This window comes from Haliotis asinina, chromosome 2 (assembly GCF_037392515.1).
Source record: "Haliotis asinina isolate JCU_RB_2024 chromosome 2, JCU_Hal_asi_v2, whole genome shotgun sequence".
In the NCBI taxonomy this organism is placed as follows: Eukaryota; Metazoa; Mollusca; class Gastropoda; order Lepetellida; family Haliotidae; genus Haliotis; species Haliotis asinina.
Window position 1 is genome coordinate 63,381,213 of NC_090281.1, and position 25,636 is coordinate 63,406,848.

At 42.9% G+C, this 25,636-nt stretch overlaps 1 protein-coding gene across 2 annotated transcripts in view; it reads left to right on the forward strand.

Annotated features, from left to right (window-relative positions):
* Nucleotides 1-8: 8 nt before the first annotated feature.
* The window catches only part of LOC137274117 (coronin-7-like), a 40,877-nt gene continuing 15,249 nt past the window's right edge, over nucleotides 9-25,636 (forward strand). Inside the window, exons 1-11 of one of the 2 annotated variants that reach the window (XM_067807118.1) lie at nucleotides 9-113; nucleotides 630-702; nucleotides 1,050-1,149; nucleotides 3,163-3,243; nucleotides 19,489-19,559; nucleotides 20,343-20,529; nucleotides 21,224-21,348; nucleotides 21,938-22,024; nucleotides 22,616-22,698; nucleotides 23,869-23,923; nucleotides 24,937-24,994. In XM_067807118.1, the coding sequence (XP_067663219.1) occupies nucleotides 640-702; nucleotides 1,050-1,149; nucleotides 3,163-3,243; nucleotides 19,489-19,559; nucleotides 20,343-20,529; nucleotides 21,224-21,348; nucleotides 21,938-22,024; nucleotides 22,616-22,698; nucleotides 23,869-23,923; nucleotides 24,937-24,994 (910 nt within the window). In that variant the 5' untranslated portion in view covers nucleotides 9-113; nucleotides 630-639. The remainder of the gene's footprint in view (nucleotides 114-629; nucleotides 703-1,049; nucleotides 1,150-3,162; nucleotides 3,244-19,488; nucleotides 19,560-20,342; nucleotides 20,530-21,223; nucleotides 21,349-21,937; nucleotides 22,025-22,615; nucleotides 22,699-23,868; nucleotides 23,924-24,936; nucleotides 24,995-25,636) is intronic. The other variant, XM_067807119.1, reaches the window with a different exon arrangement.

Consider the following 25,636-nt stretch of genomic DNA (forward strand, 5'->3'; position numbering starts at 1 on the left):
AACTAAGAACCGGAAACTTCAAACAACCATCGGTGCATGTGACATTTCCTTGTTGTTGTGATACCGGTCTATTGTGAACATAAAGCCTGGTTGTATTGAAATAAGACATAACGGTACTGTTTACTGTTAACATTAACAACAGATGAACGGACTTATCCTACTCATGACTATATTCGAATGAGTTACCCCACCTTACAGGACACGCCCCCTTTTCTGAACACCTGTTTCAATATTCTATGTCAAAACAAAGGAGTTTGACAAGTTTGTTGGTTATCACTTAGCAGGTTTGATGAACTACGTGAAACTTCCTCGTTTACGGAACCCATCCTAAGCCATGTGTAATTTTAGCTCTCAGCCCGATGTGTTTGTAATGCCTCGGGCTTATACACAGTTTGTCATCTGTTGAATCATCAACAGCTTTGGCGCTAGCTTTGTGATGTTACTGGCTAATTAATACACACAGTTCCATAGCGTTCGACATCATCAGCGTTATTCGTATTTGGTGCAGGTTTGGGAATAGTTCCTTTAAACATTTGTATACATGAATACTGACTCGTCCGATTATTGGCATGGCATGGATTAATTTATCACTGAAGCATATGTTTTGTATACTTGTGTTTTATTTGCAGAATATTCATCATGGCTTGGCGGTTTAAGGCATCCAAATACAAGAATTCTGTCCCAAAGTTCCCCAAGAAAGAGGTGTGTAAATGTATTTCTTTGTTGTTACAGCAGCCTTCATATATGTTAGTGAATAACACTTTTTACTTCTCTTGCTAAATTATATTCTTCTGTTCAGAATGGCTAATTAATGTGATTGTAAACATAGCCATATATGTAATAGGTCTGTAACAAAACAGACAAGGAGATAAAGGACAAAAGGAAAAATCACTGATTCAGCAACACCTGCTGATGAAATGTTGTCTATATTGACAGTATTAACAAATTCTCTTTAAACCAAAGGTTAAATCTGAAGACAAGAAGTTATTTTTGTCATATAGTAACTCCTTTTCTACAAATGACCTTCATTGAAATTGACTGTTTGCCAGGAATGGATATCAGAACTTCCTATTGGAACATTGATGAACTCTCAGGGGAACCACATCAAGGCCAGTGCAAAGTACATGGCTTTCAATGTGGACTCAACAGGTATTGTCATATCACGTAAAATGTGCATCAGACCTGTGAAGATGTGGGTTTAAATTAGCCTTCAGCAACCCGTGCTTCTCAGGAGAGGCAACTGCTGGTATCCAAACTGCCAAAATCAATGCTCATGCTGTTGATCACTGGATTGTCTGGTCTAGACTTGATTATATGCAGACTGCCGACTTGTAGTGGGAATACTGCTGAGTGTGGCATTAAACAAGAAACCAATGAACCAATCAAATATGCATGAAATATCCATCGCTTCAGAATATTTTCATTTACCTGTTAAACCATGCATCATCTCAGTCAAAGTTTAATATCCTCACTAACAATTTAGACCAGGCCAGTTGAGATACTTCTGTCAGACATTTTTATACCAAACAAACTGAAAGTGGGGTACTTGTTTCATATTTAGAAGTTGAAAGTAAGATAGAACAAGTATATGTGGATGAAAATTTCCTTAATTTAAGTGCACAATGTTTTGATACAGGTTCTTGTATCATTTTCAAGTGTGAATGGTACAGGGAGGGAACAGGTGTTACATACAGGCCCCCCTAAGTAATTGAAGGAATTACAGCAAATTTGAAGGAATTGCATCTCAAATGTAAACAAACGCAGCCCACTCGCGAAACAATTGCAGCGATATCGGTAGTTTAGCGGTAATAACAGAAACACATCGGCCCTATCGGAAGCAATGTCGGTAATACTGGAAACACGATCGGCCATCTTCGGAGATTTTTCGGTCGCGAGCGGAAACTCACGCAGCAAAACATGGCGTCGTTGGAAGAAGCACCCGTCTCGGTGAGATTTGTTTTCAGTTTCTACTATTACATTTTTATACTTATCCATCTTTGACCACCCGTGTTGAATGCGTTTAGGTATGAGGTGTTGTCGGGGCAAAAGCTTATGTTTTTAGGAAAAGATAGTCACTCTAGGAGAGTGTCACAAGTCATGCCCCTTTAGTTTGTTTACATCTGAACATCGAAGTCGTGCCGATGATTACGAACGTGCGCCAGATATAACATCATTTTTTTGTAAAATGTGTTTAAATTTGTCAATTGCACTTCGTAGCAAGAAAAATTATGGCTCATAAACTTCTTCATGGCGCACGTTCATGATGTTCGTAATCATCGGCACGACTTCGATGTTCAGATGTAAACAATCTCCAGGGGCATGACTTGTGACACTCTTCTGCAGTGACAATCTTTTCCTAAAAACATAAGCTTTTGCCCCGACAACACCTCATACCTAAACGCATTCAACGCGGGTGGTCAAAGATGGATAAGTATGAAAATGTAATAGTAGGAACTAAAAACAAATCTCACCGAGACGGGTGCTTCTTCCAACGACGCCATGTTTTGCTGCGTGAGTTTCCGCTCGCGACCGAAAAATCTCCGAAGATGGCCGATCGTGTTTCCAGTATTACCGACATTGCTTCCGATAGGGCCGATGTGTTTCTGTTATTACCGCTAAACTACCGATATCGCTGCAATTGTTTCGCGAGTGGGCTGCGTTTGTTTACATTTGAGATGCAATTCCTTCAAATTTGCTGTAATTCCTTCAATTACTTAGGGGGGCCTGTACATATATATGAACAAGTGATGATAACGGATGAAAAGGTTCACTTGTCTAAGCGAAGACAATGAGTGTGCACCATTTCTGGTGCCCTCTGCTGCAGTGTTGCTGAAATATGGCTGAAAACAGTGTAAAACCTTATTTGCTCACTTGTACCAGAACAATCTTAAGTATGTGAAAATTAGAGCAAAATTAACATTCTTATGACATAGTAAAAGATTGATTCATATCTATATGAAATAATCATAATGATGCTATTTTAGGTTTCTAATGAAATTGATCAAACATTGTCCCAACTTCCCAAAAGGGATGTTGGACATTATAATTTGGTGTTACAGACTGTCATTATTTACAATGGTGTGAATGGGGATGAACATAACTGGTTCAGCCTGGCCCTGTTGATGTTAAAATGTATGCATCATAAAGTTTTCTCTGTATCAGGTGGAGGCAGTTTAGGGATTCTGCCAATGAGTTGTACAGGGCGACAAGGGATGAAGATACCATTCCTACATGCTCATGGAGGTAAGAGGACTTTGCAGCACCATATGAATGCTTGTATAAAAACTGACATACCAGACGTGTTGTACATGAATTGAAGCACAAGAACAATCATCAAGGATCCATGAACCCCTTGATTACATTTATGAATAAGACACTTTCATCTGTGTAGGTAATACTTTCATCTTAATAGAAGATTGTTTTATCTGAGAAGAACACACTTTCATCTCCATATATGATAAGGGAGGCGATAGGCTTTGTGGATAAAACTAAGGCTTGTCATGTCAAAGGATTGATTGTTACTGGAGGCAGCAAAAATTTGTTTATTCCTCTCCCGTGGAAGACACTGTAGTGTAATATTTTTATGGCAGTATTAGACTAGTGTAGTACCACTAGATGTGTGACATTATAATGGTTGACAGTTCTGTCGTCACAATACTAATACCACTGTCGCAATGATACTAGACTCTGCTTGACTCGCGGAAAGCTGAGAGCCCTCACACGGTAGGCAGTGTAATCACAGTTTCTATCAATTTACATAGGGGAGTAATAGACACAATACTAAACTCACTCCTGTAAAATACCATTTTTATTAAACTCATGAAAGATTTAGTATCAAACAAGCTTTTGCTTCTTTGATACCAAATCATTTATAACTCGTTTAATTGAAGTGGCATTACACAGTAGTGAGTTTAGTAGGGCTGGGTATTGCTCCTCATTTCCATATTGCGATATATTGCAATACAGAAAGGCGTATTGCGATACATATTGCGATATACTGTCAATTTCAAACATGGCTATTTTGCAAGCAAAGCCTGGCAAAAATCAGCTATTAATAAATAATAATGAAACAGAGTTACAATTTAATGGTTTATTAACAAGAAATAACAAATGTAAAAAGAACAGCACTTGGCATAAAAACTAAATGAGGTTTTTGGAGATAACATGGTTCATCTTCATCACCATGAGCATGGACATTGGACAGTCAGGTAGGTATCATCACGACCTTTTTCAAAATTCTTGTACATACTAATTAATACTAAAACCATTTCCAGATTTGGTATAACTCTAAACTCTGTATTTTTGTTATAAAATATTGGGTGTCAACTTGTTATGTAAAGTTAATGTCAAATAAATACAGTTTGGTTGTTATGAAAGATTTGTGAAAGGTAAATAAAAGTCAAAGTGCTTTACTAATAGGAAGTTTTACTAAAAACACTTGTTCAATATTCAACCAACCAACTGTTGGGGAAAGTGAAGTTCCATAAGTAATCATTGTCTCATTTAAATAAAAAAATACCATAACTTTAGTAGTATAGGGAATGGGGGTTCTAAAACACTTTCAAGAAAAGTCTCTACAAAGCCTTATTTACTAAATAAGGCTTTGGTTGGGCCCTTAGTTCTTGCTACTATTACCCCTACTACTTAACGTGTGTTGGAGGTAACACTGTGCCGTACGGTACGATCAATAATTCTTCTCTTACCCGGCCTATGTCACGTTTACCTCGATGAAACAGTTTAACGTGAACCGCCTATGATCTCTTTGGTGTTCGTAATAAAGGCTTGCTGGGCTTTTTGTATCCCCTGTTCTATGTACTTTTTTTTCTCGTCCTCGCTGATAGCAGACTTACGAGACTTGGACCGAATATCTTGTTTCATTCCGTTATATTTTGTGAGTTCAGAGAGGATTGAACGAAACTCCTCTTCTGAGATCTTACTATCAGAGAGTGCCGTGGAAATACGCCCACTTACTGTGTTGAGCTTTGCTTCGGCCAGAACCCTGATCTCGTCGTGTTTCAATGCCTTACGATGCAGTCTGCGTGATATCAACTTAAGTGCCAACCCTAACACCCCTGCCACCCCAGCTGTTATTTCAATACCTAGCACTATAGGTGTAGCCACGATGGTAGCTAACAATCCAACACCTGCCGCCCCTAGTCCCATGCTGGTTGTCATAAGGGTAGTGTCAGCCCCGTCCAAGATATTGAAAGCTCTATGGTACTTTTTATATAGTGCTTTCCGCGTGTCACGGTCTTGTTCTAGTTGGCGTTTCACATCACATAACTGCCTCAAGCGGAACCCATCTACGGTTTCCAGCGTCTTCGCTACTTCCTCTACGACTGGGTACAGACCCATCTATAATATATATTTTGAAAGATATTTTAATTGGGTTTCAGTTAATATTCTATAAATTAATTTGAAGTCTATAAGTTCTAGACTACTACTCAGGGTAATAGGTGATAATCTAATAGACTTTCCTGTTGTAATAAAAACCCCACTGAGGTTTATTAAGCGGTTTATAGAACCCCCGTGGGTATCCCGTTGCATAACAATACGACAATATTGGCCTTGGTGTTCGTCAAACCAGTGTATTGACACCCCGGGTAAAATTTGGTGTACTCTTGAGGTGTTTTCATTGCCTAAATTACTAAAGAAGACTTCTATGATGAGTGTGAAAGGGGAGTATATATGTTAAAAGAATAATTGATAAATGCTAATTTATTTTTTACTGCAGTCTTTAACCTATTTTTTTCGGTATCAGTAGTTGCTATGAATACCCTATCCGGAATGAAATCCCCGGCCCAGATACCGTTGTTCCTAATCTTAGAGATATACCCCGTATCTGTGTCTATTGTGATATAAGGTGAGGCGAGTGTTAAGTTGATCAGCCATTTGGGCTCTTTAAAATCTGATAACGACACCCGTCTGTACACGTTGTCTTTGAAGTGCAGGATATATAAGGTGTCTTCCTCACCAGGCTGATCGAATCCCTCCGTATCTCCTAGGTCGTTAAGCGTAGTGTTGGGACGATGACTGGTCATTATTATACTATTACGATATAATTTCCAACTGGTTTTCTGATAATAGTTCAGGGGTGAACTTCATACCCATGAAGTGTATGTTGTCAGGCAGGAAGATATTGGTTAGTGATATCTTGTTTTCCACGATCACGTTGACCCCCTGCAGACTGGTGTTGGAGCCGACACCCACCCGCACGTAAACGTTGCAAACTTGATACTGGTGTCGTTTCACCCACCCGAGTTTGATCCCCTTCACGATCATTCCCCGATGGTTCCCCTAGGTAGACTTTGATGATCAGTGTTGAGTTTGCCGGTAGACTCTCTAGTATAGTGACCACGCCTTCGAATTCAGACACCAACTGCAATTTCACGTTTTGTATGGCCGGTTTACTCGATAGCATGTGGGCTGCCATAGTGTTGAGTGGGCTGACGACTACGCTACGTCTCTGAGTTGGGACGTAAGCCACGAGCAGGGTTCCATTGTTCACGACTTTGTTTAGGTGGTTGTCTTTGTTATCCGTGAACACGTAGGGAGAGACGAGTCTAATATTGAGAAACCAGTCGTTATCGGGTAACAACACCCACTTGTCATCTTCGGTGAAGACGAGCATATATGGTTTGTTTCGGGCGACGGTAGTGCTCTCAACATCGTCTAAGTCGAACAGTTTACCCCCGAATGATGGGTATATTATCCAGTTATTACCGGTGTTGACAAGGGCGTACTTAGTGTTGACTTTTGCTCTTGTGGTATCTACTATATCACTTAGGGCTCCACCGGAGGTGACTTCAACGCGTTTGTAAATGTTGTTTTTCAGTTGAAAGGCGTACGATGTACCATCTACTCCGGGAGCGTCGAAACCGCGCGTGTCTCCGAGGTCGGAGATCCCGATATTGACGCATTTTTTCACTCCGGGCCCTTGTGCGCTGGTCATTTTACATGAAGCGTTAAGCTGAGGTATCCTATATTTACAGGATTATGATTTATATCTAACACCGATATTATCAGCTCAGGTATGTTGCCCTGGATTAACCTCTTATACTGCCGTGGTGAAAACGACTCGGTTCTACCGTCGTTGTATTTCTCAGTTTTCACCGGCACTGCTCTCAGTATAGTGGAAGGGTGACCTCCTTGAATGTTGTACGTTGTGCTCACCTGACCGAGATGAATGTACAGCTCTCGGTACGGTACTAGATCGGGTAACTTCGTGCCTGTGACGGTTGTTGTTGGTTTTATCTCGTCAGGAGACATACCGAGTATCCTCGCTAATGGTCGGCCTAACCTCAAGGGGTTTCTTCCGTTGTTGATTAACACCACTGTACCGTTTGAGTCGTTCATCTTGAGTTCGGCTCCAAGGGGTTTGAAGACCTCGTCGTTTAGAGAGCACACGCTGTAGTAGCCGTCAGTTATCTGGCTGCGAGTTCCACTGACGAACAGCTTATTGTTGCTGACGTTGATGTTAGTCCATTGCGGTAGGTAGGTGATATCGCAGAGTGCGACTTCGAGTTGGCCTGACGTGTTATCGATCGCGTGCGTCAGCTGAACGGCCTCACCGCTCGTTATTCCTGGAAGTGTTATGTACATATTATAATATATAAATTATATATTATAATATGGACTTAGCACACTTGAAAATCGTGGTGGTAGGTAGTACGGGGTTTAAAGCAACCTTTATTAATATCTTTGAAAACTATATCGTGTCCGTTAATAATGCGCAGGCGGTGGTAAACTGGAATCAAAACCCAATGCAGTTTTGGCAGAACTAACTCAACTTTGCTGTGTGGTGTGCGACGACAGGGTCGGGTGTGACACTAGACTACGGTATAGACGAACTGAGTAAGGCAGTCATTTTGTTTCATATTTATTATCAAACGAGACGAATATTGAAGGAAATAAGTGCTCCTCTTCCCCAAGATAAAGCGTGGAGTATGACGAATAACCCCTATGATAAACGCGCTTATGAACGTGTTTGTGGGGAGTTTGAGATTCCAACGAATAAAGACTTTCGCCTTCCTGGTGTGAACCATGGTCTCGGTATAGTTCTCGTGTACTTCTACAGGTCCGGAACATATATGGCCGGTTCTAAAGATGATACATACAACCCAAACCGTCATACATTTACAGGCCCCACAACGAATGAAAAGATCCATGTCAGCTGCATAAAGCAAACCAATCCTGATGCAGCCACAGCCTGGACTAAAATGATCTCAAAAACATCGAAAGAATTCACTCGTGCTGGTACAATACGCTTGAACGACTCGATTCGAACGTACGTGTGGGCGCTGTTGGGTGCGCAGTCGATGACGCGTTCCAACATCATCGGTAAGGGAACTGCTTACGACGCTCAGAAACAGTTCGTTGCCAACGTTGAGGATGCTATCAATTCTCCAGTTGATCTCCCGCGGGCCATCGACCGTTACCAAAACGTGTTTGAATACGCCAGATCGAAAGTCAACTACGTGTTCGCCGTGGGGCTGTACATGGCTCCGAGTGATATGCAACTGAGAGTAAAAAAAGTGGTGGGTTATAACAACAAAATAGTCATAGCCACGAAGGATCAAAAGTTGGGTATCAACCCCGATATTAACACCCCCTATATCCCACACATCCCACCACTTGAAACGGGTATAGTGGCGCCGCCCCCGGAGTCTAAAGTTCATGTGGGGGTACCCCCCACACACCCCCATATTCAGGCCTCCAATCACATCGATAATAAAACGGCCCTGGTGGTTGGTGGGGTAGCTTTGGGGCTTATTTGGTTAAAGATTTCTTAGCCGCTACGTACACCAGACCCGCCACGGCGACGATGGCTGCCCACAGGTTTTGACTGAGCCACGTGGCAGTTTTAGCCAGAGCGCCCAACAACCACGAGACGATGCTACCCAGGATGCCGGGAAGGGCTTCGGCGGCTTTACCAGCCAGTTTAGCTAGGCGTTCCCCGAGTTTTTTTATCCAGTCTTTAACACCGCCGGCAGGTGTGGGAGTTCCCCCGCCGCCGGCAGGCCCCACAGTACCCCCTGTCAGTGACACCACCAGGGTTGATATGATGAAACCCAATGCAGTCAGAATGCTGGCGATGGTGATCCCTTGCTCCCGGAACAATATCCGAATCCTGTCTGCTAACGTGGTGTCTCGGTAGAGGACTTGATTGATGGTTTCCCGCACACGGTTGGTCTGGGATCGAAGCTTTTCTTTGTAGCCGGACGCTGTCTCCAACCAGGTCTGCCTTTCATCTTCCAAATTACGTATTCGTTCCTCGATGGTGGCTTTCATAGACTCGTCCTCAGTTTCACCGAGTTTTTCCTTTTCATAGGCGATGTGGTCGTCTATCTCACTCATTTTGGCCGTGCTTTTCCAGAGCTGACCACGAATGGTTTGCATCAACAGGTCCAACCCCTTCAGTTCCCGAAAGGTAATTTCGAGGCCCGGGAAGGGCTTGTTCTTGTAGTCGGCCAACACCTTTTCAATATCATAAGTCATGTTTTGATCCGATGTGGCGTCCCTGATGCCTTCCAGACTTTGAACTAACTTCGGAGGATACTGCTTAGGTCGCGCGCCACCGTAATCTATGAAGCCTAGTTCATCGCGGACAAAGTTACTTCCATGTCGACTGCTCAGTGTTGATAAAGCAAGCGGTTCTCTCGTGCGTTTATGCACGAGATCGATCTCCGGGTGAGCCTTCAAACGCAGCGTGCCATTGCTATCGAGGGTAAACCTGGAATAGTTCCTTCCCAACGGCTTGAGTTTGGATTTATTTTCAACTTCGTTGTAATAATCGTCGACGGCGCCCTCCATGAGTGAGCCACCTTGCGAGAATGAGGTCTCCTGGTCATCATTGAATGCCTGGGCACTATCGTCCCACATATCATCCATAGGTATGTCTTCATCCATTATTTAGTATTAAAAATATATTTCATTTATATATAACAATGTACGGCAGAAAATTAGATCCTTTCAGAAGATTGAGAGAGCCATTAGGAGCCAGAGCCGTGCGCCAGTCGGTGACCATTACCAACAATCCCAGCAAGATAGACCAGAATCAAACTCTGCTGGTTAGATTTCCAAACCTTGGTGAGAATGACCTTATTGTACCAGGCACTGTTCGACTGGCGTTCAATATCACGTTGACCTCCGACAACGACAAACGCGAGCTAGTGCGGAACGTGGGTCGAGCTATCATCAAGAAAACGACCGTCAAGATCAGCGGTAACGAGGTGCTGAGCATCGACGACAGCGACGTGTTTCACTGCTACGGGGATCTCTGGAAAAGCGAGGGAGAACGAGTCAATGATGTGTACCAGGGCATCAGCAAATCAACCCGGTTGCGCATAGGGTATGCCTTCACGCCAGACCAGCAAGACAAGCTATCGGACGGTGAAAAGGCCATCGCTCGAGCATACGGGAATCGATTCTGCGTGCCGCTCGACTTCGAGTTGCTCACGGGACACGCGCCGTTTTACCAGGCCGCGCTGGGTGATAGGCTCGAATACGAGCTCACGTTTAACGACTATAGCAAAGTAGTGCGTACGCCGAACGGTGATGAGGCCAGTTATGCCATAGACAACATCTCTCTGGAGTTCGACATGGTCACTAGCCCGGAGCTGGCCAGGCAGGTTCGAAGCCAGTACTCTGGGAAGATGGCTATCCTGTACGATCGCGTACTGAGGCATAGATCAGTCGTACGAGATAAGAGCGACACTGTGTGGAATATCAACCTGAACGTGCCGGCGCGATCGATGAAAGGTTTCCTGGTCGTCCCCGTGGAGGATTACGAGCCATTCCGGAGGGACAGCGAGAAGTTTTTCAACCCCGAGATTGAAAAGGTGGAAGTGACCATCGAGGGCGTGCCCAACCAGCTGTTCAGTCATGGTATGAGACCACACCAGCAGTGGGATGAGATAAAAAAGCTACCAGTGGGGGATTACATAACAAAGGACCTGGACCTCGGCTCCGTGCAGATCGGTGAATACCTGACCACCAAGTACGCCCTATGGTTGGACATGCGATCCATGGATGATGATAAACTGCACGGTAGCGGGCGCCGTATAGAAAACGGCAGGGAAGGGATAACCATCCAGATTACTAAGAAGGCTCAACCCGCTGGTAAGTTGAAATTATATCTGTACGTTATTATGGACGCGCAACTTAATATAGACAATGGGAGATTCGTGCAAGCCATCTACTGATGGGGGGTACCCCCCACACCCCCCAACAATAAACAGTCCCCACTGCCCCACCTCCCCACTGACCCACACTGCGCCATAGTGTGCGGGCAGACTGGCTGTGGGAAGACCGTTTTCGTGTTGGATATGTTGGAGGGTTACTACAAGGATGTGTTCGATAACATCGTTATCATGTGCCCTACTCTGAGCATGAATAAAACGTACGCGCGACCTTGGGTGATGACGGACCCGGACGTACACAAAATCGACCCTGGAACACGCCTGCAGGACTGGTTGAAAGCTCTTCACGAGAAATTTAAAGGGGAACCGACGCTGTTTATACTGGACGACTGCAGCGCTAATCGCGAGATAACAAAAAAGAGAGACATGCTATCGTACCTGGCCTTCTCCGGCCGGCATGCAAATCACAGCGTCTGGGTGCTAACGCAGAAGTTCAACTCGGTGTTGAAAGACCTCAGGGAGCAGACGTGATGGGTGGCCTTATTTCACTGCAAGGACAGGGATTCGTTCGAGGAGTGTTTGAGAGAGAACGATGTGATGAGCAAATTAGAACGGGAACGGGTGAAGAAACAGCTCGCTGAAACTAAACACGCTAAGCTCGTGCTCAAGACCGACCAACCAGTAGCATATAGAGTATGCTAAGCAAAGCTAAGCAAAGCTAAGCAAAGCTAAGCTAAAGCTAAGCAAATGCTAAGTTTAGCTATGATATTTGAAGTGTTTGTCGTGTGCAACTTAACCTTCATTTCTCTGTGTTTTGTCTGCATCGGGTATTATATAGTTAAAACTAAATCTTACTTGTTATATTATAAGATGGAGTGTGAGGAATTGCTCGAACAATTGTCTGGGGATGATGACAAGCGAGAGAAACTGGTGGCGTTGGCTGTTGGCGGCAAAGCCAAACATTACTTTGGAGACTACACTCCGGATAAAATTCACAAAATGTCAGCCGAAGAAATCGATAAGCTGTACGCTAGATACGAGTCCCGGCTCGGAGCAGAAATGACAAAGACAATAGGATCGGCTATGACCCAGATATACACCGGTATTGTGTCATACTTCCTTCCCATTCCACCAGAGCGCCGACTTTACCTGTGGGAGGACCTCGAGAAAGACCCTTTTATCGAACACGCCGTGAGCTCTATCAGCTGCGAGCTGTACCACAAATATGGTATGTTGTTGGCTCCAGTGACGGCGGCGATTATCACGGCAAAGCATTGTCAATTTGAGAGAAAAAATAATAATAATAGTATAGATGGATGCTGCACAGGAGACCCCTCCCGAGGTGAGGGAAACCCCTCCCGAGGTGACGGTGGAGACCAGGGAACCAGTGGGGGAAGTGACCCCAACAGTAACCAGGCAGAAGAATCCTAAGAGAGTAGCTGCCGGTAAAAAACGGTGGTGTAACCAACATAAAATTATCAACCTCCGACTGTTGTTGGCTGTAGGCGCTGCCGTGGTTATAACATGGTTATACGTGGGGGTACCCTCCCACAGTGAGCCCCCCAACAGTGAGGTGGTAACCCCCAACAGTGGGGGTGTGGGGGTATCCCCCACGGTCGACCCGCATATCATGTTATAATTTAAATATTTTTATATCATATACATAATGTCTGAGGGGAAAACGTTCGTCAACGACGCATACCACGCCACAGTGGTCGCCAGTCTAGCCGTAGGGTACGCTCGGTTGACTAAAATGGTGCTTAAACAACCAACTATCAAGCTAGATTTCAACCTGCAGGATATGGGTATGCTCATAATGAACCTTGGTATGGCGATGGCCACAAAAGACATCCTAGTAAAACAAGGAATAATACCTGAAAATATAATGAAATAAATATAGGATGGCCACAATAGCTATGATGGTCGGTGGGGCGTTAGTGAATGCCCTGGCATTTTCCAGGAGTAATTTCCTCTTCTCGAAACTACGAGATGACCACGCGGCTGAAATACAGGAAGAAAGGAAGCGGCACGATCTCGCTACTGAGAAATTACAAAGGGCACAGGCCGAGTACGCTAAAAAACGCCTCCAGAGGATCGATTTTATTAACGAACAACTCCAGCGTGAAAACCATGCCGTTCAAACATTCAACGATGTCGATGAAGCAATGAAAGAATACTACCTACTAACTGGTAAACGATTGGAACCGCTCAATAAACCCACACTCGCTCAGTACTACACACCATCCAAGGGGCAAATGAATCGTGAACTGGGCTTCATAGTGTTGGGTATAGCAGCTACTGCGTTGGTTGCGAAGCAATTAAATTAAAATACCCATATAAGTAAACATGAGACCCGCTCCATACCGATGCGAATACATACTTATGGGGAAGACCGAGGCCTGTGGTAGGAAATGCAGGAATCAGGGGTTCTGTTGTTTCCATATGGGAAGTCCTAACTACACGTGTTCTGTGTGTGGTATCGGGGTTAAAGGGCACTACTGTCTATGTAAAGCTCACGGAGCGAACGTAGTCAGACATCAACTCATCTACGAGAATAAAAAGGGCTACATAAAAGAACGTAGGCGACTGCTCAAGATAGACTCCAAATAAATGTTTTACACATATTTTTTATTAAGGGTTACCTCCCTTTACTGTGAACCAATTAGACATTGGTTCTCTTAGGTGTAAACACTATGACTACTGTACGCGAGCTGAAGCGGGTCGCAAAACAGAGAGGTGTGATCGGGTATTCTCGAATGCGGAAGTCAGCATTGTTGAGATTACTAGGTTTAGAAGCCCCTCCTACGGTAAAACAATTAAAAGCTCAAGCAAAACAGCTTGGATACACGGGTTATTCAAACCTGGGGAGAGCCGGGTTAACCGCATTGTTATCACATGCCCCCGTAGCAAAACCTCCCACTGTAAAACAACTGAAAGCCGAGGCACACGATTTGGGTTTAGGCGGGTATTCCCGTATGAGAAAACCACAGCTTGTAGAATTATTACGACAGAATAGAGCTATTGACCTACAGTTCGTGCGCACTGAGCGCGCTGTAGGCAACTATTTGAGAGGTTGGCGCATGCACGTTGATAGAAACATAGACATTACAGATATCAAGCCTCTGATAGCTGATAAGGTCAACCAGGAACTAAATAACCTAGGAAGTATCAAGTTTCAGATCACAGTGAAAATGTCGCTCGATAAGCAGGATGAGTATGTTCAGCCTTACTTCCGAGGTAAACAAGAGGTTGTCACACATACAGAGACCATTGATGCATCAATCGATACCAGTTTTCAGCAGATACGAGAATACCTAGAACGCTACACACACTTGGGGTCCGGGTGGGCTGTAGATAAAATCGATAATGTCTATCTAGACATAGCTAACTACGTGCCGTTCAGAGGCGGGTCATACCTAGCCTTGCCCCCCTACTATAGGAACAAAAATGCCATAGTAAACGTTAAGAATAGAGGAAACGATTGCCTGAGGTTAGCTATCAGGTCAGCCTTATTTCCAGCTGACACTAATCTGAACAGGTCTTCTAATTATCCTCAGGATGATGGGCTCAACTGGGATGGTATAGATGAACCCACCCCCATATCCCAGATCACTAAAGTAGAAAAACAGAATAATCTGGCTATAAATGTCTTTGGGCACGAAGGTAACACAACAATAGTACACAGGGTCAGCCCGGTGAAGGATCGCCAAGTTATCAATATATTCATGATCCAGCGAGGTGACAAGTATCACTACACATGGATAAAACACTTTAGCAGGCTGTTGTATGACCAATCGGCACACAGAGAAAAGACCCACTTCTGTGAACGATGCCTACATGGCTTCACACGAGCTGATTTATTAGAATCCCACCGGGATGATTGTCAAGGTGTGGGGCAGACGGCCATACGAGTCGACATGCCTAAGGAAGGTGATAATATCCTAAAATTCAGTAACCACAAGAACCAAATGTCTGTGCCTTATATCATATACGCCGACTTCGAAGCCTTAGTTGTGGGTGGGGATTCCCCCACACCCCCCAGTGGTAGCTTCACCCACAAAACACAAGAGCATAAAGCCTGTGGGTTTGGATACATTGTCGTCCGTTGTGACGGGGAAACGAAAGCTCCGGTAGTGTATAGGGGGCCTGACGCGGCTGAAAGGTTTCTAAAGTGTTTGCAGGAGGAAGAAAAAATTATTAGGAATGCATTGTATAGAATCGCTCCCATGCGTATGACCCGAGTCGACAGGCTAGCTCACGCTAGTAGCACTAACTGTCACGTGTGTGACTCACCACTTAACGGTGATTCGGTGAGAGATCACTGCCACATAACTGGTAAGTATAGAGGCGCCGCTCACAGCGCGTGCAACCTCAAGCTTAAAATCAACCCTAAGACAATAAACATCCCCGTTGTCTTTCACAACTTGAGAGGGTATGACTCACACTTGATCATGCAGGCCATCGCGAAAATCGATGGTAATATAACGTGCATCCCCAACAACATGGAGAGATACATCTCCTTCAGCTTAAACGGACTTAGGTTCATTGACTCGTTTCAGTTCCTCCTGTCGTCACTCGACAGTCTGGTCAAGGCCAACAATACCTTCCCTATCACCGATCGATACACAGACGCCGAGACTAGACCCCTGCTTATGAGGAAGGGTGTGTACCCCTATGAGTACATGGATAGTTGGGTCAAGTTCACCGAGACCAGACTACCCCCTATTGACTGCTTTTATAGCAAGCTGAATGAGGCGTCCGTCTCACGAGATGATTACTCGCACGCGACTAACGTATGGAATAAACTGGGTTGTAAGAACCTGGGTGATTATCACGACCTGTACTTGAGAACAGATGTACTGCTGTTAGCCGACGTGTTTGAGACGTTTAGGCGGACGTGTTTCAAGCAGTATAAACTCGACCCCGCATGGTATTACACCAGCCCAGGTCTGTCGTGGGACGCCTTGCTTAAAAAGACCGGAGTTAATTTGGAATTGCTCACAGATTACGACATGCACCTATTCATTGAGAAAGGCTTGCGAGGTGGGATTTCCATGGCATCCAAACGATACGCGAAAGCAAATAATCAATACGTGAAAGGTTACGATCCTAACAAGCCAACCAATCACATTCTCTACCTCGACGCAAACAACCTGTACGGCTGGGCCATGAGCCAGTATCTACCTACAGGGGGATTCGAATGGGTACCCCACGTTGATGTTATGGAGGTTGCACCAGATTCGAACAAAGGGTATATCCTCGAGGTTGACTTAGAGTATACCAAGGAATTACACACATCACACAACAGCTACCCCCTGGCCCCCGAACGTATGAGGGTTAACCCAGACTGGATGTCTGAGTACCAACATAACTTGTTAGGTGGGCGTGTAACAGACGTTGAAAAACTCGTGCCTAACTTAATGAATAAGACCAAGTACATCGTTCACTATCGCAACCTACAGCTGTACCTGTCGTTGGGTATGAGGCTGACCAAAATACACAGGGTGCTCATGTTCGACCAGAGCCCATGGATGGAGCCCTACATCAGAATGAACACAGACCTACGAAAAAAAGCCACCAGTGATTTTGAGAAAAATCTCTACAAGCTCATGAACAACTCGGTGTTTGGTAAGACTATGGAGAACCTGAGGAAACGCGTGACCGTGAAGCTGGTTCGGTCGAGTGAGGAAGACAAGCTCAGGAGAGTGATAGTCAGTCCGGCATTCAACCGTAGTAAGATATTCACAGACAACCTGGTTGCCCTACACATGAAGAAAAGCCACATAAAATTCAACCGGCCTGTTTACGTGGGGATGAGCATCCTCGATTTATCCAAACACCTGATGTACGACTTTTACTACAACGAGCTCAAGAAACAGTACGGCGACAGGTGTGAAGTGCTGTACACTGACACGGATTCCCTGCTGTTAGAAATTCGAACCGAGGACGTGTACGAGGACATGAAAAAACACCTCGATTTATACGACACCAGCGACTACCCTAAGACCCATGCCATACACAGTACGGTAAATAAAAAGGTCCTAGGTAAGATGAATGACGAGTGTGCTGGCACGCCCATAGCCGAGTACATAGGTTTGAGACCTAAGATGTACTCCATACTGAAAGCCGACAATAGTGAGATCCGGAAGGCTAAGGGGGTTAAGAAGTATGTGGTGAAACAACACATCAAACACGCCAGATTCAAGGAAGCCCTGTTCAAGACCCGTACCTTTTGGGCATAAAATGAACACACTTAGAAGTGATGGGCATAAGATATACGGACTGACTATAAACAAGACGTCCCTGTCGCCTATGGACATGAAACGTTGGATAGCTATTGATGGGATAAACACATACGCGTATGGACATGAAAAAATTTGAGGCTATTTACTACAGCCCGCGTGGGTACTGGAAAGGAGCTAGCGCAGTAGATAAGCTAGCTAAAATAGCGCGAGTACCCCCGGAGGAAGCCAAAGCGTGGCTTGAAAAACAAGCCCTGTGGCAGATCTATTTGCCGGCACCACGCTACGTGCCTAGAAGGAGGTTCGGTATTAACATACCTAATAGCGTTCACCAGGCAGACCTACTGTTCCTACCCCACGACAAGAGGTACAAGTATGCCTTAACCGTAGTGGACGTAGCCAGTCGTTACAAGGAAGCCGAACCCTTGACCACGAAAGATTCGGCCCAGGTAGCCAGAGGATTCGAACGCATATACAAACGCAGTCCGCTGACGTGGCCAACAGAGCTGCAAGTTGACCCCGGACGGGAGTTCATGGGTGCCGTGTCACAACTGCTAGCCAAACACGATACAAAGGTCAGGCGTGGCACGGCCGGAGCCCATCGCAGCCAAGCCATAGTTGAGAGATTTAATAGGACTTTGGCTGAGCGCTTGTTCGGCCATCAGTATGCTAGGGAGATGGCCACCCCTGGAAAACGATCGACTGAATGGGTCACGAGGTTACCCAAGGTGGTGTCGGCAATCAACCATGAAGTCACCCGTCTCACCGGTAAGAAACCGGCAGACGCTATCAAACTAAAATCAATAGTTGCAGAGTCGGCCGCTCCATTGCGTGGGAAGGAGAAACAGATACCAGATAGGGCCCTAGTGAGGTATCTATACCAGCCGGGGGAACACGAGGGTGATAGCCGTAAGCGGGCCACCGATCCTATATGGTCAGTCAAAACTTACAACATAGATAAAGTGGATATGAAAGCCGACGAACCTAACTTATACTACTTGAGGGATGGGCCGGGTAGGGGGTTTGTAAGAGAAGAATTATTGATCGTACCGTACGGCACAGTGTTACCTCCAACACACGTTAAGTAGTAGGGGTAATAGTAGCAAGAACTAAGGGCCCAACCAAAGCCTTATTTAGTAAATAAGGCTTTGTAGAGACTTTTCTTGAAAGTGTTTTAGAACCCCCATTCCCTATACTACTACTTTTGAAACAGCTACATTTTTCAAAATGCAGTCACTGACAGTCTGACACTGAATGACATCAGTATCACTTAAAAATTCACTTTGTCACTTTACTTTAAGAAAAAGGAAATCAGACATTTGTCTATGATGTAAGAAGCACAGTTCAACACACTATCACAACTTTGGTTGCAACATAGAAAACAGTTTCAACTTTCAACCAATAAATGAGATGTCTGTTATGTAACTTCAACTGTCACTCTCAAAACACTTAAACAACTTGTCAATCCAGGAAAAGGGGTGCAGTCCTTTGACAAGAAACAATGCCTTTTGATGTTTTATTTGTTGTGCTTCGGTCGAATTCGATTTAAACTGTTTATTCCTGTTGGTAAACACATGAAGACTTTGTTGACTCGTAGAGGATGTAGTTGAAGAGAAGTCCTGAACAGGTCATGTCGGTGAAGATGTGTGGTTAAATTTGTCGTACCTACACTTGTTTTCACAATAGATTTGCATTCATAACAAACGGCATAGCTGGAATCAACCTTTCTGTCGACAGCTTTTAGACCAAAATATTTCCAAACACTTGATTTACCATGCCGATTCGGCAAAGCAACCCACTGTTTATCCACCATTTTGGAAAGGGAGGTAAGTAACTTTGACTGGTTACGAGGCTGTTCACGTTTGCGCTACTTTCACTTTAGGATTCCTGGTTTATTTACACTTTTCACATATTTTTTGCTGGTATTTTTAGTCTGAAATTGTTACAGTAAAAACGTCCAATATAATGGAAAATTACACAAGTATGTACCGGTACGTATTGTGTTGTTTCTGTATTGCAATATACCGATATACCGATAATACCGCCCATCCTTAGAGTTTAGTATCCTCTATGTGTCTCACAGAGGTGGATGATATATGTTTCAGACCTGGTGACAGATTTTGACTTCTCTCCATTCGATGATTACCTCCTGGCAACAGGTTCTAGTGACCAATCGGTGAGTCATCACAGCATTTTTAGTGCAATAAAAATTTATTTCATTGTTATGATTTCTTTATATTTTCAAAATGAAAAATATATAAACAGCCATTTTATTAATTATTGTTGACATTGGCTTTTATGCTGCAACTGACTGATGCATGCACTAATTTCATTATACACGCTACATATATAAACAGGTTAAAAAGTAGAATTTATGATAATGAACTACTTCATAAACTAACATATATTTTTTATATTAAATGTATTTTCTTTCAATAAATACAACTTGTGAAGGTCCAGGTTAGAAAACTGGACATAAGTAACCCATGCTTGTCATATTGTCGTAAGAGGCAGCTAGCGGGATCGGATGGTCAGGCTCGCTGACTTGATTGACAGTGTCATTGATTCCCATGCTTGTTGTAAGAGGCGACAGACATGATCAGGCGGTCAGGCTCACTGACTTGGTTGACACATGGCAATGCTCATACTTTTGATCACAGGATTGTCTGGTCCATACTCGATTATTTTCACACTGCCGCCATGTAGCAGAAATATTTCTGAGTACAGCGTAAAACTAAAGTCACTCATTCATTCATAAAAGTACAAGAATCCTGTATTTGGAAAGTGTAATCCCAAATGTATCATGTTACATAGTGAAAGACATCTTTGTAATGAGTACCTGGAGAATGACCCGAAGAAGATGTGACTTCTAGATTACATCTTTTGGGGGTGAGCATTATTGAATGAATGAGAAATGGATGACTTTGATTGGGAATATTATGTATGTAATGAATTTCAGGTAAAGGTGTGGCTTTTGCCAGAAGACCCTGGTTTTGAGAGTGAGAGCAACCCAGTTGTGAATCTGCCTACTGAAGACAGGAAGATTGAAAATGTGTTATGGCACCCGACAGCTGACGGAGTTCTAGCCGCATCTTCATACAGATCAGTCCAAGTCTATGATGTCTGCAGGTCCCAAGAGAAATACGGTAAGAAAGGCATTTATGCACATCTAATATGCACAAACTCTTAACTGAAAATGTCTTAACACGTAATTCTCTCCTCTTGTCAGTTCTCTCGTGACAGAAGCATGGGTATGATAGATGAGATTAAATACAGGTTGGATAAATAGCCAACCAAGGGAGGTAATAAAATTATGGGCTGAGCTGTAGGTGCATCCAGGGTATAGAGGAGGTTTATCAGAATGTATACCCTGGAGATATCGAGGATGATACTGCACAGACTAATCATGGGTCTAACCTTGACCTACAAATCTAGGGTTCAGAGGACACCCAATTATTTCAAAGATCTTTATGAGAAATGTGAGGTTCCTGTAACCTTGTGTTGTGTGCTGTACTGATCTGTCAGAGAAAGTATTTAAACTAACTCATATATGTTAGGGACTGTTCATAATTTTTGGATGGGTGGTGATGATGGTTTGTTTGGAGTTGCATGCACAATGTGAATGACCCCCTCTAAATTTAATGTACAAAGTAAGTGACTGCAAGTATTTAAGGTTTTGGCTCATCATGCCGAAGACCCAGGTTTGACTTCCGACATGGGTACAATGTGTGTAGCCCATTTCTGGTGTCCCTCACTGTTATATTGCTGGAAACTGGAATTGTGCTAAGATTTTCTCCCTCCCTTCTCACAGTTTTTTTTATGCTGTCCTTGACCTTTCAGTGCTGGAGGGTCATGGTGACCTGGTACAGAGTATATCATGGAAGGGGGATGGGTCACTGCTTCTGTCATCCTGCAAGGACAAAACGTTGAGGATATTTGACCCCAGGGCTGGCTCCTTGTCTCAGGTTGTCATTGCTTTCTCCCCACAAGTTCATGATAAATTTGTTATAACTACATACAACATATTCTTAACAAATAACGCAGCTGAGAAGCATGTTTTGAATCAAACTGTTCTGAAAATATGGATTCTTTTGAACATAAGAACATCTAGTGATATCTTGTCATCATATTATTGCCTTTGTATTTCATCGTTTGGAGTCTGTAAACCTGAAGTGCAAAACCTGAGACACAATGATCATTTCTGTCTTCTGTGTCAAGACCTTGGGCCACCATGGAAGATCTTGTCGTATGACAGGTGTTAAACTTCAGTTGAGGAACTGTTTTCGTGAAATTTGGGAACAAATTTGCTTACTGATTGATGATGCATCTTTAGTAAATAATTACATTTGATTTAGCAGACAAAGATAGTTGGCATCGGATTACTAGGATTTATTAGGACTACAGATATGATGATGTTCCACTTTGTGTGGTGGAGGTGGACCCAAAGTCTAAAATTTCTCTATGCATCAAGCATTACTGTCTGTCATTACTTATTATTGAATACTTCCGTTAACACTGAAGAGCCTTTGTTTAACATTTTTGTGAATGCTTCAGGAAACACCAGGTCATGGAAACATCAAGGATTCCAGAGTTCTTTGGCTGGGAGACAAAGATGTTGTCATGGCAACTGGCTATGATTCAGTAAGTAATGTTCCTTCACTGAATGTTAAAAGCTGCAGACGTTTAATTGTAAAGCCAGGTCATGAATATAGATTGTAATGCCATTAGCTGTCAGAGAGTGACTGAGAAAACACAATCCCTCGTGTCTGCAAGGATTAAAGATTTGAATATCTGTATATATGTGTATGAAAATTTGAGATGACCCCTGACTCAAAATGCTTTGCAGTACAATACATCATGACAAGGACAGACACTTTGGTGCACCCCACCTGATTACTTGGCCACTTAGCATCAGTCATGACACCTACCTGTTCTTTAGATGATTTATAGACTCTGGTTGATACTTGTTAAGGAGACATTTACAACTGGTGATTTCTTTTGAAAAGTCATGGCTGGAAAAGAATCTTGCATTTCCAAATAAAGCAGTCAGTGAAAGTAAAAATTCCTGCAAATTTATAAAGAATGGTGCAGATGTACATGCGTTGATGTATTTTACTGTGAAGCATTTTGAGTCAGGGGTTATCTCAAAAATAATATTTATTAAATCTTATCCAGGCATTGGGAATTCACTGAGAAAGTTTAAGTTTTGACAATCAGAAATTCTCTTTTCAGTCCAGAACTCGCTGTATAGGATTGTGGGATACCCGAAACTTTTCGAGTCAACTACATTCCGTATCTTTCGACACTTCTACTGGGTGAGAGCAGTGTCTGTTGAAGATGCGACTTTGTCAATTTTCAGAATGATGGCAGAATCATAGCAATCTATTATTACAATGTTAGTGCTTTGTACTTTTAATTGTCATCCTTGAATATTTTGATGCAGATTTGAATTGAAAACAGTTTTATTATTTTGTCAGTCATTGTCTGTTTTTCTGGAAGGGCCAAGTAATCTAAAATAGTCTTTATTGTGATAAATTGTGTCCCTTTAACAGTGCCAGGATTCATTGTGATGATTGCATCATGTCCATGATCTGTCCTGATTATGATCCTGAGACAGAACTATACTTGTTTCTTGTGGTCATTGTTCAGCATTAGTTCTGGTTTTTCCCCTTCATTGATATCTCCACGCAGATCTAGGTTAGAACTGATTTTCAGCTACCCATGTTTTGTTGTGAAAGGAGACTAATGGTTGTCCTAGCTGACCTGCTTGACTCATGTCATTGTATCCCAATTGTGTAGATTAATGCTCATGATGTTAGTCACTGGACCGTGTTATCCAGACTCAGTTATATGTAGAACACCATCATATTGCTGCATATTTGCTGAGTGCAGCATTAACAAAGAAATGAGGCAAGCAAGCTTCCTTAAGATGGCATGTATTAATGTAAGGCAAAATACTGTTTCAAGCAAATTCAATCATGACTCACACACAAATTTTGCTGATATATACCTGATACATCCTGCTGATGTATCATTAGTGCTTGTTTTGGCTACAGATCATTTCACTTTGCAGCAGCATGTCTTCGGAACTCTCTTCTCCCCACAGATCTCAGAACCATTTCTTCATGTAAACTTTTGAAATGCTAACCAGAACCCACCATTTACTCGATGCCTGTTAGCACTTTGAACATGCAGAGTATGAAGTTTACCACATTGACTGCACAAGAGGCACAAGGAACAAATATCTCCTGGCATTCTTTGTCACCGCCAGGAGATGATTGCCACTTGTGCCTATTTTGTGAACATGTGAAACCTGTTTTAAAATACCACTGAAGTAGCTGTGAGATAACTCGTAGTGACCAATTCAGCCAGAGCTGATAACAGTATACTCATGGTAGCAGTCAGTGTATTAAGCGCAGTACTAGTAGATAATATTGTTATCATTATTGTCATTCGTAGTTTAATGTTTCTTGTGCCTGTTACAGAATTTTAATGCCATTCTTTGACCCGGATACCAGCATGGTGTTCGTCGCAGGCAAGGTAGGTGTCATGTGCGGAGTGGTTCCCCTTGGATACTGCATTATATCTGTTTGGTAAATGAAGTGATAAAGAGAATTACTCAAAGAGGGAAAAGTTTTATAGTGAGTAAATCTTGCCTTCATTCAAATTTTACTCGTAATCAAAATAAAACATGTTACAAGCCAAATTATAGTGCTTTTTGCTGATTATCTGTTATCATTTTTATTGCCCTTTTTAAAACAGATGTTGCCAGCATTATATTGTGCAATTATCAAGTGGATTTCTGTAGACGTTTTTGATAACAGAAATTTGGATTGATCTCTTATTTTTTGTAAAGGAGTTAAGTTCATTCATGATCTCTCAGTACGTCTGACAGAGAAATGACTATTTTGTCAGAGTGCTGTTAAATTACAGAGATTATCTATGACATCTGGCAAGTATTTCAGGTGGTGATTCATGTACAGTCAAATTCCGATGAGTCGAATGCTGGAGTCTCTAATATTAAGAGTAATTTGAAGTACCTGTCAGCCGTGACCATTTTTTCTACATGCCTATATCTCAAATACATTGGTAAGTCAAATTTATTACTTGGTCCCCAGCAATTCGAATCATTGGGATTTGACTGTATATGTTGATACTGGCCACATGGAGGTTTGGAACTGGTCATCAGCAACTCCTGGGCCTAGATTTTCGAAGCTCTCTTAGTGCTAAGATGGTCGTAAGTTAATGTATGGCACATACGATTATCTTAGTGCTAAGAGAGCTCCGGAAATGCAGACCCTGCTTGTCATAAAATGGGACTAACAGAGTTAGGTGGTCAGGCTTGGCGATTTGCTTGAAGGAGGCCATCATATCCAGATTCCATGGATTGATGCTCATGATATCAACCACTGTATAGATTGCTGTAATATTGTAGCTGTAATATTGCTGCGTGAGGTGTAAACAAACAATGAAGTGAAAGATGTGAGAAATGTACAAATGTGAACCACTTGTAACACAGCTAATGTGTTTTAACGTGTAGTGTGTTATTTCAGGGCGACAACTTGATTCGTTTCTTGGAGCTTACGGACAAGAATCCATACATCACTGAGGGTGAGACATTACCTCTTGACCTCAAACACATTGCACTGTCAGATGACCATGGAATAACATTTTGTCTGGATTGAAATAACTGATAATATGAGATCAATAATTTACTTTGCATTGTCATCAACTAGTTGTAAATATGTGAAGGTCATGTGGACATCACTGATCTGCTTCTTATATGTTGAAGGGAAGATCAGATATTTTTACAGGAATATTAAGGTGTTTTAGTACAGTCAAACACTTTTGTGTCGTTTTCAAGTAAAGGCTTGTTCCTTGTGAAGAGATGCCAACCCTCCCAAATGTATTGGAATCATTATGAACATTCACAAATACTGTGTACTGTGCCGTGTGCTGCAAATAGGTTTCAGATGTGTAAGGATTGCTATGTGCAATGGCAATGGAAAGTTTTGTTCCTTGAGTGTAACAGGTTACAGGGACACCTAATTTGTTGGGAAAATTACTAATTTTTACTAAGGGACCTTAGATTCCTAAATGCACCGATTTGAGGTTTCCACTTCTGCTTGTGTGCTGCTTCTATGTGTAAAACTTTGGTTAAGACAATGTGTTTATGAGGTCTCTTTAAGTTTGACACCACACTGTTCATGTCATTCTTTTGTTTCGTTTAAAATAAACAGAATATTCACATGC